The sequence below is a fragment of the Thermobia domestica genome, chromosome 15 (genome assembly GCF_964235325.1).
Source record: "Thermobia domestica chromosome 15, izTheDome1.hap1.1, whole genome shotgun sequence".
In the NCBI taxonomy this organism is placed as follows: Eukaryota; Metazoa; Arthropoda; class Insecta; order Zygentoma; family Lepismatidae; genus Thermobia; species Thermobia domestica.
Window position 1 is genome coordinate 88713847 of NC_137468.1, and position 13665 is coordinate 88727511.

General features: G+C 37.1%; 1 protein-coding gene across 2 annotated transcripts in view; it reads left to right on the top strand.

Moving 5' to 3' along the window:
* The window catches only part of LOC145671130 (kelch-like protein 17), a 291534-nt gene that overhangs the window by 205929 nt on the left and 71940 nt on the right, over nucleotides 1-13665 (top strand). For both annotated transcript variants that reach the window (XM_081739927.1, XM_081739928.1), the window contains exon 6: nucleotides 4241-4347. In XM_081739927.1, coding sequence (XP_081596053.1) covers nucleotides 4241-4347 — 107 coding nt within the window. The remainder of the gene's footprint in view (nucleotides 1-4240; nucleotides 4348-13665) is intronic.

Sequence of the window (13665 nt, forward strand, 5' to 3'; positions counted from 1 at the left end):
TTGTAGTTCGACCGAGAATTGAGCACGGGATCTCTTGATTAAAAGGTGAAAAACGTAAAAGTAGATAAACGTAATGCAAATAGTTTGATGTGTGGAGACGTCACCATGGAGTTCACACGATTTAAATCATTTTTCTTTCTTTCTTTTTTTTTTGGTTTAAACCAGTTTTTTTTTCTTTCTTTGAAATAACCAGCTGGTTTAAACCATGGTTTAAACCACCTTGGTTTAAATCAGCCAACCCTGGTTTAAACATCTTTTGAACTTTCCGTCTGAAGATATCGTGTTATTAAAAAAAAAAATCAATATCAATGGAAATCTCCATTCTTTGAACAACGGTCGAAAATGTGATAGGCAAGTCATTTTCAACTGAATACTGTGACGTCAGTGAGAGAGAAGAAACTGGTAGATAACGTGATGTCAATTAAAGACAGTGGTGACAGGCAAACAAGAATATCGATAGCGTAGTCGATTGTTTTATTCGTTGACCATGACTACGCGAACGCTGCCAACACTTCTGTCCTATCTCATCCCCTCTCCTCTTTTCCTTGTTGTGCTTCTTTCTAATTTCCTTGTATTGTAAAACCGCGCTCCTACGTCATACATCGGCCAGTTGTAAATGACGGATATAGGCAAAGGTAAAGGAATAGAAGTAGTGCAATCTGAATTAATCGGAAACTCACACCTGGCATGCTGGTATGGGGTAAATACCAACACATCACGCTCACATCTGGTCTACATTCGGTAGTGTGGGGTTAATGCGTCGTGCATTCGTGACGTCACTAGATCTCTTCTCGGACTTCATCTGAACACTTTATGAAACCTTGTCTCCTAGCAGAATAACGCTCGTTTGCGTTCTGCCAGGACAACCTAACATACTGTCTTTCATATAAGCATTCTACCCTGGCCCACTAAGTCTTCGGACCTAGTCCTGTTCAACATGCGCGGGTTGGGACCTTACTAACATCCAGGCTCGGGCATTGATAATCGCCCAGCTACATCAATATCTACACTGAATGTGGTATCAATATCTACTCCAATGATGGAACTGTTATAAGGTACTTGGCTTATGAATTTTATCTTGGTCTGGGTTTTACTTTTCAGAATCAGTAACTCAGACAGACCCAGTGACTCGTACATACCGAGTGACTCGGAACCAACCGAAGCATATGCTGTACAGTTTTACTGCTAAATTTTATGGTTGATTAATGATGATCATTACTCGAGCTCGAGCATTCATTTGTTTGATTCCCGTTGTGGCAGCTCTCTAAACATTTCTGTGATTCTCGTGCGTTTATACTTAAATCTTGTAGTTATGTTTCAGTGCAGTGCTTTCACACAGAGACGCAAACAACAAGCGCGAAACAAAATTATAGATTTAGTGAGAAGACGGACAGAGAGAGAGAGAGAGAGAGAGAGAGAGAGAGAGAGAGAGAGAGAGAGAGAGAGAGAGAGAGAGAGAGAGAATCGTGTTTCTTAGAATTATATTAATAGCCCTATACCAGCGTTTCCCAACCTTTTTCAACTTGCGGCACACTATATAGGTGTAACTTGAATTCTCGCGGCACACCCATATATATAATTACTATTATTATTTGTAAATATAAAATACCGTGGTATTTTTATGTAATTACTGATCTTACAGAGAAGAAAGCTCGATCACTGATTTTCCACCGTGGTAAATCATTATGCTTATTTTTCATTCTAATTTTAAAATAGAAAGCAATAGCAATGAAATATAGGACTTGGGTTTTTAAAAATCCAGTTTCTCTTTCGAAAACTGTATCTAACCTTTAACTAAAAAAGAAGATCACTAAATAACGAATAAATAAACAAATCTCCTATACTTTTAAAACACAAATGTAGGTAATTTGTATGCATATTTGCTTTGTTGAATTTATTGAATCATGTGTTAAAATCTCAAGTTACGAAATAGTCTGCAACAATAAAGAAGCAATAATGGTCATGATAATGATAAATGCGTTTTCCAACATTAAAAATGTACAGAAAAGTAACACAGTATGAAGCTTAAAATTGTAGATTTGTAGTAGAGGTTCATAGTAATGTGACATACAAATATACATTTTCTCCTATGTCTTGCAATTTCATTCCTATAGAATTAATAATTTGTTTCGATTTCCTCGCGGCACACCAGCGGCCCATTCGCGGCACACTAGTGTGCCGCGGCACACCGGTTGGGGAACGCTGCCCTATACTTACTTCCGATATGCATATCTGAGTTTCGTCGTCTCCGGGTCGTACTGAGTCTGTCGTAGTCACTTCGGGTTATGGGTCTATCCAGGTCACACCGGATCTGCCCGGGTTACCGCGTCTGACTGACTGGCCCTTCCGAGTCAGAGGTCATTAACTTTATGACCTGTTCCATTGCTGGTATATCAATAACCCTGACAGACATTCAACATCTGTACAAACCTGCACGAGGAAGCTGCTAATGTAGCCGCTTGGATGGTTGCATGTGCTATTAAGGGATTTCGGCGTCATGGGATTTTGAACACCATGTATATAACATGTTCGGAGTGTCAAGTGGACAATATGTTAAGATCACCATTTATAAGTATTTCTTCTTGTGGAAACATATTGAGTCCGGAGTTCGTACAAAGTGTTTATGAACGCGTTTCGCCATTTATACTTCACAATAGTGTTAGTTGTTTCCACCTGTTTGCACCTTTTCCACGAAGTTCTAGATCTATATAGTTGTAACTACTGATTAGATCAAATAAGTTTGTTAATAATATAATGAAAATATATTGAAAGAAGAGAACCTCTGACACACACAAAATCGTTATATACAGTATAATGGTAGAAATTACTGCTGTGCCAATAGATTGTTAGGTTTAACACACATTTTGTAAAAACAACACTGCACAAAGACACATTTCAAATGATTGTTCTGCCTTCAAAACAAACATAGAATAGCCACATCTCTGTCAATATTTACATTCCGCTCCACTGTTTACACTTCCCACGGGCAATACATTTCGTTGATGAAAATCGTTCGATTTCCTGAATTAGATGGCAAGCTTATTTCAAATAAATTCTCCAACGTGGCTAGAATATTCTAACGGGGGAGTTGTAGGCAGTTGCAACCTGAGTTATCAAAAACACTAAAGATTCTATCTGACTACTTTATATAAAAAATGTTTCCATAGTCATCATCATTATTGTAGTCAGCCATTGTGAATCTACTGCTGGATCGTCTCTCCAACTCTTCTCACAACCATCAATTTTGAGCAGTTCGTTTCTAAGTCACTCCACCTTGTACTGTACAAGGACGTTTTCTAAATCGTTTGCCTTTTGGTATCCAGTTAAGAATTGCTTTTGTCCATAGATCTTCATTTCTTCTTGTAATATACGATTATCCAACCCACTGCCACCATTTCAATGCCTTTATTTTCATGATAATCCGTCACACCTGTCATCTTTTTGATCCTTAACTTATTTATGCTGGTTACTCCTAACATCTGGGGATCCACAGAGAACAGATTGAGAAGTACAGGTTTAGAATACAAGTATAATGAAACAGAGTGATTTTCAAAAAACTGATTTAGACTTGAGCCTTATGCATCCAGACCTAGAATGAGAAACTATGTATTATTTATTTTGATGGCCAGCAACACGCTCAACTCAAACTTAACAACGCCATGCATTTAGCTGTACTTGATATTAAACATGAGTTCCATCAGAACTATATAACTCTAAACAGTGGCGTAACTAAGGGCTTGGGGGCCTTCCCGCAGACAGCATGGAGTGGGACCCCTTCTCTGTCCCACGTCACGATTTGGGGCCCCCTTATGGCTTTAATGCGGGGTCTGTGGGAGCCTTATTTACGCCCCTGACTCTAGAACAGTGTCTGAGATTTCAGACTTGGGTGAACAAGTATTGTCCACGAAATTCGTGAAATTCTTGTCTCGTACCGAATCTTTAAAATAAATCAATAAATAAATAAATAAAACTCTAGACGAGAAAGTTGTCGTCCCGTAGCCAACAGAATTCGTTCATCTCTTCATTTCCGCGTATTAACTTGCATTAAAGTATGCGTGACATTGCACGTGAAAAGTCCTATTTCACACTGTACTGTGATTTGGTATGCATGTCGTTTATTTGTGCCGTGTAGTCTTTCATCTACATATAAAGAAAGAACTATTAATTAATTATGTATTTTGCCATGTATGTATGATTTGAACTAAAGAAAGATAATTATTATTATTATTTCTTTCTGCAGATGCTCACGCATGCAAAGAATTACATCGAAGATCACACAAATTTGCTTTGCAAAATTTCCAAGAAGTCATGAATACGGAAGAATTCCTGCTTTTACCATTTCAAGAGGTTTGTTTAATTAGCTTATTTGCATGCTACTTTAACTTAAGTGTTAGTTATGTAAATAAAATTTAAAATTAAAATGATCCACTATAAATGACACTGTAGTGGAGGTCTGAGAGTATTTATGATTATATCAGTGGTGATCATGTATGAATGGCAAAGCTAAGCTCAAACCAACTGAGTTCTAAAGGTTTTTATTTTTTTTTTTTTTTCGAAGCAGCAACACTAGATTTTTCTGCCACGTTTTACGTTATGTGTTTTTATTTTTCCCGTAAAACTATTTCTTCATTTTTTTTTAAATAAGTAAAAGAAATTAGCTATAGACATTTTCAAAATGTTTTTGTAAGTTATTGCGGATTTCTTCTTCTTCCGCAACAACTTTTATAGAGGTAGTTGGTGAGTACTTCAAATTATATGCCCTTAGCCAAACTCCGTCTATAAAAATTATTGCGTGAGTACCGCAGGATTCTGAAACATGTATTTTTGGATAGTGCACATATTAGTTCCTATGTGAAGTCTTGACCCAACTATGCACCAACCTTGGTGCACAAATACTTCCTTTGGAGCTATGGACTTTTAAAGTCCATTTTTTCATGTTTTCGGTAGCCTATAACTCCGAAAGGAAGTATTTGTGCACCAAGGTTGGTCTATACTTTCTTATCTTGGTGTCAGGAATCACCTCTCAAACGTTGTCGGTGCTGTTTGGAAGCATCCGATATAAGGTGAGAGGGAAAAATTTGGAGGTATTGCTAGTACAGTCCAGGTGTTGCTAGTGGTGGATCCAAAACTTGTGAATTTACGAAACCATTGATGTTCTTTGTTTGTTGGTCACCACTGGGTTTTTCAAGGTTTGGTTGGGTTACACTTTTGTCTGTCTGGTTTACTGAGAAATTGAAATTGATAACATTAAAAACATGGCTAACATAAAGAATAAGGGCATACAAGGAGGAAATACACCTCAAATATGTGATGTTTTAATCTTACCAATATTTTTTAAAGGTTTAATAAAAAAGAAACTTGTTAACCTCAAAAAATATGTCAATGTTAACCTTTAAAAATTCTTAACTCAGTATAGACTACAGGGTGCGGAAAAAGTCCCGGAATGGTCCAATATCTCGCAAAGTATAAAGATCAGCCAAACAAAAATAGCACGTGTTAAATAGTTTTAAAAAGTTATCCAATAATACCAAACGCAATCCACTATCGCCACCCTCTTCGGGGGTACGGGGGGGGGGTAACTTTGTCAGTTTTTTCTGGAGAATCCAAATGTGCAATAAAAAATAGGGATTCACATTTAAAATTTTAATGTCTTCGCAGATGCCGCTTGAATCAACACACAAAAAAGGCTGCGAACCAGAATGTTACCAAGATGCGAATTGTTAGTCCCGTGCTCTGTGGCCGTGCGGTTAGTGTATTGCGTTGCGGAAAATTTTGGGTTCGATCCCCGTGCAAGGCGGTCTTGCTTTCTTTTATTCCTCAAATAAATTCCATACGTTTTAACTTAAATTAGTACTTTTTTTTGAAGTTACATAGGATACAAATTTCGATAATTGTTTTGCAAACTAGGTTTATGAAATGGTTCTTAGTAATAGGGTTAGAGTTCATAGGGTTATTTACTACCTACAAAAATAAACAATTATTGCGGCCATTTGTATTTTCTTGCAAATAAATAAATAGGGACAAATACGTTATTTTTATCGAAGTTTAAATGTATGAATTCATTATTTGGGTATAAAAAAATCACAAAAAAATGTTATTCCGCGCGGGAATCGAACTCATGAACTCTGATTCCGCAGTCCAGTATGCTAACCGTATGGCCACAGAGTACGATACCGAGAGGCCACATTTTCATCATGTTTTGCCGCCCCCCCTTTTTTTGGTCAAATTATTGTCACTTTTTCTGGAGAATGCAAATGTGTAATAAAAATGAGATTTTCCATTTAAAATTTTAAAGTTAACCGTTGTACCCCCTAAATGGGTGGAAATGTGGGATTGCGTTTGGTATCATTGGATAGGTTTTTTTTTAAAAAAAAAAAAAACTACTTAATACGTGTTATTTTTGTTTTGCTAACTGTATATTTCGTAAGATATTGGATCGTTCCGGGACTTTTTCCACACTCTGTATATTTCCATATATTGGACATGGATAACGATATGGATTACCACCATTAAAGTCACGTTACCCATGAAGATGCTCACAGACTTACATCATTAAAGAATTCGGCCAAGATAATCGCTTCAGCTGTCTTTTGGTAAAAGAAAAAAAATATAAAATTCACTTTCGTTTAAGGGTTATGATGTGAAGTAACGAACGGACGGATATTAGCATAATCTTATCAGGCCCAATAGTGTGATGCTAATTAGTGTTGGTGAAACAAACCGGTTTTTGTTGTTGAACTGCTAAATAGTTTTGTGAAGGACACTATTCGAATTTGCAACTTCAGAACATCAGACAGACAAGTCGTGCTGAGATGGTTAGACTGCCGATAGTTCACTGAATAAAAATGCTTTCATGGTACGGTCTTCACTTGAGTTCGATACTACATGATACACGTGACATCTACAATTGTAGCATGTTAAAAAAAAAAGAATATACTTCTTTAATGGCTTAACAATCTTGTATAGATTGAGTACAGTTTTATTGGAAGTGAAGCTAGTTCATCTCTTTAAGAGCGATCGAAGCACGCGATCTCTTATCTTGTCTCAGTATGGAAAAAGAAAGAACCAGGTTAACATTGTATTGGCAGTATCTCTGTTTGGGAAAGAATTATCATCTAAAATCCCTTTCGGGGATTGAGTTAAGCGGCGTCGCGACGCATAACAATCGATTCGATGACGGTCGGTCGTCGACCTTTAGAACAGGAAAGCTAGAATCGCACGCAGAAATCCCCACACTTCTGAACATTTTTTTTTTCCTTTCTTCTGGATGATGATAACCAACACCTGCTCATGGGAAGCAATCAACCACGTGTTTCTGTGTTATTCATTCTCAAGTGAGCCCGTCATTTCACTTTCAGTAAATGATACATTGTCACGCTACAAGGACCAAGGAAGTAAACAAAACAATACTCATCGTTCGTGATGTGATGTAATACATTGCAACAAATCAGATATAACGAGGTTTTATTGCGTACGTAGAAAATTCAGGTTCTTTTTTCTGGTAATTAAGTTCTTTTTTTCTCGATGAATTAATTCATAGAAAAAATTGCACCCTATACCCTACGCAACTTTCACTCTCAACATCCGTCCCTGTAAATAGTTGAAAACCTATCAGAATGCCTTTTTAAAATTTATTATTGAAACTGTGGAAATACATGCGAACAATGGCGCCTTGTGAAGGAAATTACATCGGTAAAAACAAATAATCAACTAATTCCTTCAAATTAAGTTAATACAACTTAAGCTTTTCCCCCTTATTTTGAAGCGATAAAACTTTAATATTTAACTAACAAGGAGAAGGCAGACTTTGGTAAGTGAACTTTGGGGTCATTTTTTGCAAGTGTAGTGTACATTTAAAGAGTTAATATTACAAACTGGGAGGGCGCAATGGCCAAAAATAACCGAGAAAAACAGTCTTAAAATTTTCTGCTCACCGCATATTCGTAAGACGCGCAAACTTTTTAAGTGACGGCGTGGCAGAGTGAGACTCAAGTGAAGAGAACATGAGACTCAAGTGCAAAGGGTCCCGGGTTCGATTCCCGTTCAAGTCAAACTTTAATTTACGATTTTTGCTTCAACCAATAAAGTAGCCATTTGTAACTATAAGTAAAATATTAATTCACCATATGTTTATAATGTATTAAAACAATAGAAATTTTCAATCACTTGTAAAATCTTTCAATGTTCCATGTTAACTAGGAACAAAATTTAATCTCTTCCGTAAGTATTATTGTTACCGCAGTCGTTGTGTACAAATGTTCTGAAAGCTTCCTGTCTACATCTGTTGACAGTGTGCAAATTACAAGGGGAATGAGGGGGAAATCTTTGGTTATAGCAACATCCAGTATAACAAAAGGATTTCCCCCTCTACTCCTTTGTAATTCGCACACTGACAACAGATGTAGACAAGAAGCGTCAAGAACATTTATTACACAACGACTGTCATAACCATAATATAACTCGTGATATCAGTATATTTACGGAATAGATTAAATTCTCTTGCTAGTTAACATGGAACATTAAAAGATTTTACAAGTGATTCAAAATTTCTATTGTTATAATACATTATAAACATATGGTGAATTAATATTTTACTTATAGTTACAAATGACTACTCTATTGATTGAAGCAAAAAACGAAAATAAAAGTTTGACTCGATCAGGAATCGAATCCGGGACCCTTTGCATTTAAGTCTTAGGTTCTTCTTACTCTGCCACGCCGTCACTTAAAAAGTTTGCGCGTCTTACGATATATGCGGTGAGCAGAAAATTTTAAGACTGTTTTTCTCGGTTATTTTTGGCCATTGCGCCCTCCCAGTTTGTAATATTAACTCTTTAAATGTGCACTACCACTTCGCAAAAAAATGGCCCCGAAGTTCACTTACCAAAGTCTGCCTTCTCCTTGTAAGTTACTTCCCTCGCTATTGGTTATGGAAGACTGGGAGCGCGGTGGTTCAGTGATAGAGCGTTCACCTCTGGTGCTTGGGGTCCCTGGTTCGATCCCAGCTCGCGCCGTGTAGACCTTGTGGTGGACAAACACCGTGCTCGTGGGTTCCTCGGGGTTTTCCCGTTTCCTTCCACTTTCTTCATTCCACCATTTCATTCATTTCTCATAATCACCGTATCCTGTAGCCTAACCGGTATAATCGTGAGACGTAAACCTGAAAGATTTCACTTCATTTCATTTTTGCTTATGGAAGACCTACAGAGCGATTAGTATGTGTGTTGTAGGTATTACACGCGCTCTATAAATGACCACGAGACGCACTGGCTTAGTGGTAGAGTGCTCACCTCTGATGCATGGAGTCCCTAATTCAATACCATAAACTCCTGTTCCAAAATGACCATGGGTAAATAGCACAGGCATCTATGCACAGGACCGGCTCTACCATATGCGCAACACGTGAATTTGTAGGAGGAGGCAAGTTTTGAGGGGCGGCAAAACTTGTCATAAGTACAATATTTAAAATAAACATTTCTTGTTGGAAACAGACTTCATGAGGATGGTAGTTGAGCTTACTAAGCTGACCTATTTGAATACTACATTCATAAATCGTGTTTAGATCGCATGGACAGTGCTAAAGGAAATGGTCAAACAGATCCCAGTATAAATTGCGTGATTGTTATAAAGTAAGAACTCAATTCTCAAACAGAGTACACCTGTTGTAAACACCTGTTCCATTTAGTTAATTATCACAGTTTTGATATGAAGACTAGTCTTGTTTGTGAAGATATTCTTTTTACACTTGTTCCCTTTCCCCAGTATTTACACCCATTCACTGCTACTGCTCACACCAAATCTAGAAATGGATACCAATCAGTTACAGGAAAAACACCTACTTCGATGAAAATACTTCACAAAATTACTGCAAAAACGTAATGATAGATTCTGAAGTAAAGCTATATTTCATGTATCTACCTAAAATTTTTAAATTCCAGCAAAAAAAAAAAAAAAAATGTACTCCATTATGATTATTCCATTTTTTGTTGAATTTAAGTTGATTTGAGTTTTCATGTTGTGCGTCCTCCGCCGAGGTTAGGAAGGGAACGAAATATCATTAACTTGCGCTCTGAATCGCGACCTTGACCTGTATTCAATGAAGTTGGCTGGTTCAAAATCTATCATACAAGGTCGTCCTCACAATACAGACCGTTCCTCCAAGATAACTGAATAACAAGATCACGCTTTGAATTTAAATTCAGGATATCATTAAATTTCTGATTTAGAGATAGCACTCTTGTCCCAATTTTTTGAACAAGAATTTTTTCCTGGGTTCACTCCCAGAAATTGAATATCGTCTATGTGAAAATTTAAAGATTATCACTCTTGATACATCCACTTCAGAAACAGAAATAATATACAGTATGGACATTCAAATTCTAATTTCTTTTCCGAGTCTTGAAAGTAGCTGAAAAACATCCCATCTATTCAAATTATGTGTTCGTGTTTAAACTGGAATGACCAACATTTATACAAAAATTGTAGTTACAAGTTAGTTGCATTTACATTTTTCCAATTAGAATCATTAGGCTAAGCTGCAATTTCAGACTAAGTAATATGATATGCAATCATTTTCCTGTTTCCGCTCATCATAGCTCAGTTTGTGAGGTGAACGAGATAGCAGGAAACCAAGAACATCAAAGAAGATACAATTGTTATTGACATTTACATCAAAATGTACTTTGTACTATTGATTCGTCTGATTTCCAGTACGTTTGTAGGTTTCCAAACATAACTTATCTACAAATATTGACGCTATGTCCTTCAGAATGCATGTATTGCTTAATGGACGTAGCATCTATCATAAAGTTGTTTGATTAAGAAGAAAAATAAAACTGCTGTATTCAGCTGAGTGTATTACAATTATATGTAAGGTCATGTCAAAGCTGAATATAGGAGTCAGAACCTATAGAGATTCTCAAGAACTAAGTTTAGGAATAATTTATGAGTGTTTTTTTTTCTAATTTATTTTAAAGGAACTACAACAAATCAATCAGTAATACGTTTCGTTCTTGTTTACGACTTTCTCTCATTGTTCAGCAAGTTTTTTGATGCCTCGGTGATAGAAATCTCCCGGTCTTGACTCAAAGAATTCGTCCAACACAGGCTTCATTTCCACGTCATTATTGAACGATATACCGCGCAAAACCTTCGAAAGCGACTGAAAGAAATGAAACTCTGCGTCTCTGAAGAGTATGGAGGATGAATCAGCACTTCAAATTCGAATTTTTGAATCGCAGCTTTGGTCATACTGTCAATGTGAGGATGGGCGTTATTGTGTTGCAGAAAAATGCTATTTCGCCTATTTGGTGTTTTTTGCTGAATTGCTTCGCCGAGTCGTAGTAGTTGTTGAACGTAGAGCTCCGTATTGAATGTTAGGTTGCGCTCAAGCAATCCGTAATGAATTATGTCTTCCCAGTCCCACCATCACTCACGCACACAGAACATGGTATTTCGAGGATTAACGTTTTGTTTTGCTCGCAGTTCCTTGTTTGTCGGGGCAGAGCCGTTCTTTTCGCTGATTCATATTGACGTAAAGGCGTCACCAGTGACGATGTGGTAAAGAAAACGCTGTGTGTGACCATATGTTGAGCGATGTAGATCGAACAAACTGACGGCGATTGTAAAGCGTTAATTTTTGTTGTTTTCGCTCAAAGTGTATGGAATCCAAGCGCCGAGATTCTGAACCTTGTCCATTGAATGAAGGTGTCTACCAGTCTATTCCGCCAGTTCCTCTGGTCGTTTGACGTGGATTTCATGAAAGTAATTCAATCCAGTTCATCGAACTCAATTGGTCGAGCGGAGCGTGATCCGTTCTTGACTTCGAAGCCCCATTTTTGAAGCGCGGAAACCAACGGTAGACGGTTCTTCGAGACATTGCTTTTCCATACACAGTACAAATCTCACAACAGCTAGGGCGGCCTTAACACCTCGACTAAATGCAAAAAGCAAATTGTGTCGAAATTGCTTAGTTTTGTCACTTGATATTCTATTTTAATGTTTTGAAAAGACACAAAACTCAATAAAATTGAAAATTTAAAACATTATATCGTGTAGAGTAAATATTTTAGGCCTTATGCAGAGTCGTTCTGACGCGTGATTAGTGTCATACTAACATATGTTTGAAGAAGAAGAAAACGCTCACGAATCATTCTTGAACCTTATACAGGGTGTTTCAAAACAACAACGACAACGTTTGGGAGGTGATTCCTGACACCAAGATAAGACAAAAAGTATAGACCATCCTGGGTGCACAAATGCTTCCTTTCACAGTTATAGGCTGCCGAAAACATGAAAATATGAATGTGGGGTAGGGATGGTATCGAGACGAGACGAGACGAGACTTTGTACAGTCTCGGTCTCGTCTCGGTTGATAAATAGCGGTCTCGGTCTCGGTCTCGTCTCGAGTCAAAAATCGCCGTCTCGGTCTCGGTCTCGTCTCGGTCAATAGATGCTTGTCTCGATCTCGGTCTCGGTCTCGAGGACCAAATCTCGGTCTCGTCTCGAAAGTCTCGAAAGTCTCGAAATAAATAGTGTGAAATTAAAATTGTGAAAGTATTATTATCGTACAGTCTGTCGTTTCCGCTTCTTATTTTTTGCTTTCATTCTTGACTATTATGGTATGCTGTACCTCTTCATAGCTAATTTGCTAGCGCTAATGCTTTCCATGCGTGTGTTCCAGGTTCAGTCATCTGTGGGCAGTGGCGGAGGTTGGACGTTAAAAGTGTGTGTGTGTGTGGGGGGGGGAAAGACATGATCTGAATATTTGATATCAATGTTAGTTTTCCTGGTTACTTGTAACACTTTGTTTAACGAAAGGTTGTATAACTAGTAGGATACTATCTTTTTCAGTTAAAATACCGTATATCGTATTTCATATTTTATTAAGTAAATTGACAAGAGAAACGCAAGTAGACACTAGCCCTTTGTACTCTTAAACAACGAAGGTGTAAGAAGAGATTTGATTCCTTGCTCATGAATATCTGTGTGGAAAATTGTGTGATCAGATTAGAGGCATATTTAATAAATTTGCAAAACAAATAAACAGAAAGGATAATATTAATCAAATAATCATAGTAATGAATAATGGGGCTTGTTTTGCAAAAGTTATATTGAAACTGGAAATTAATGAACAACTTATTTTTAATTCCACGCATGCTATTATATATGTTATTACTCTTAGAATGACAGTGAATACTACAAGCATATGCTACGACATTTAAAGAAATACTTTTGCAGCTTCCCGAAACATGTTCGCTGCCATTAAGTACAGTTTTTACTTTCTTGGAATATATCAAAACTCAGCAATACTTAGTGACTCCACTTTTCAGTTATACAAAATAATCCTAAAATCTAGAATTATGCTAAATTTAATAAATTGAATTGTATATACAAAACTGTATATGCACACCCCTAAACTCCTATATTATACTGCAAAATTAATATTCCTTACTGAGCTCCTTCGTGGCTAAGCGGTTAGCATAAACGCCTTTGACGTGGGAGACCCGGGTTCGATTCCCCGGGGAAGCTCACGTGGTTCGGACTCCACGTTGATAATTAAGTCCACATCTCACATAACTTCGCTGCTGAACAGGATGTTAAACTAAAAAAAAATCAAATCAAAATATTCCTTATTATTAGAAAGAACAAAATACATTTTAGGAA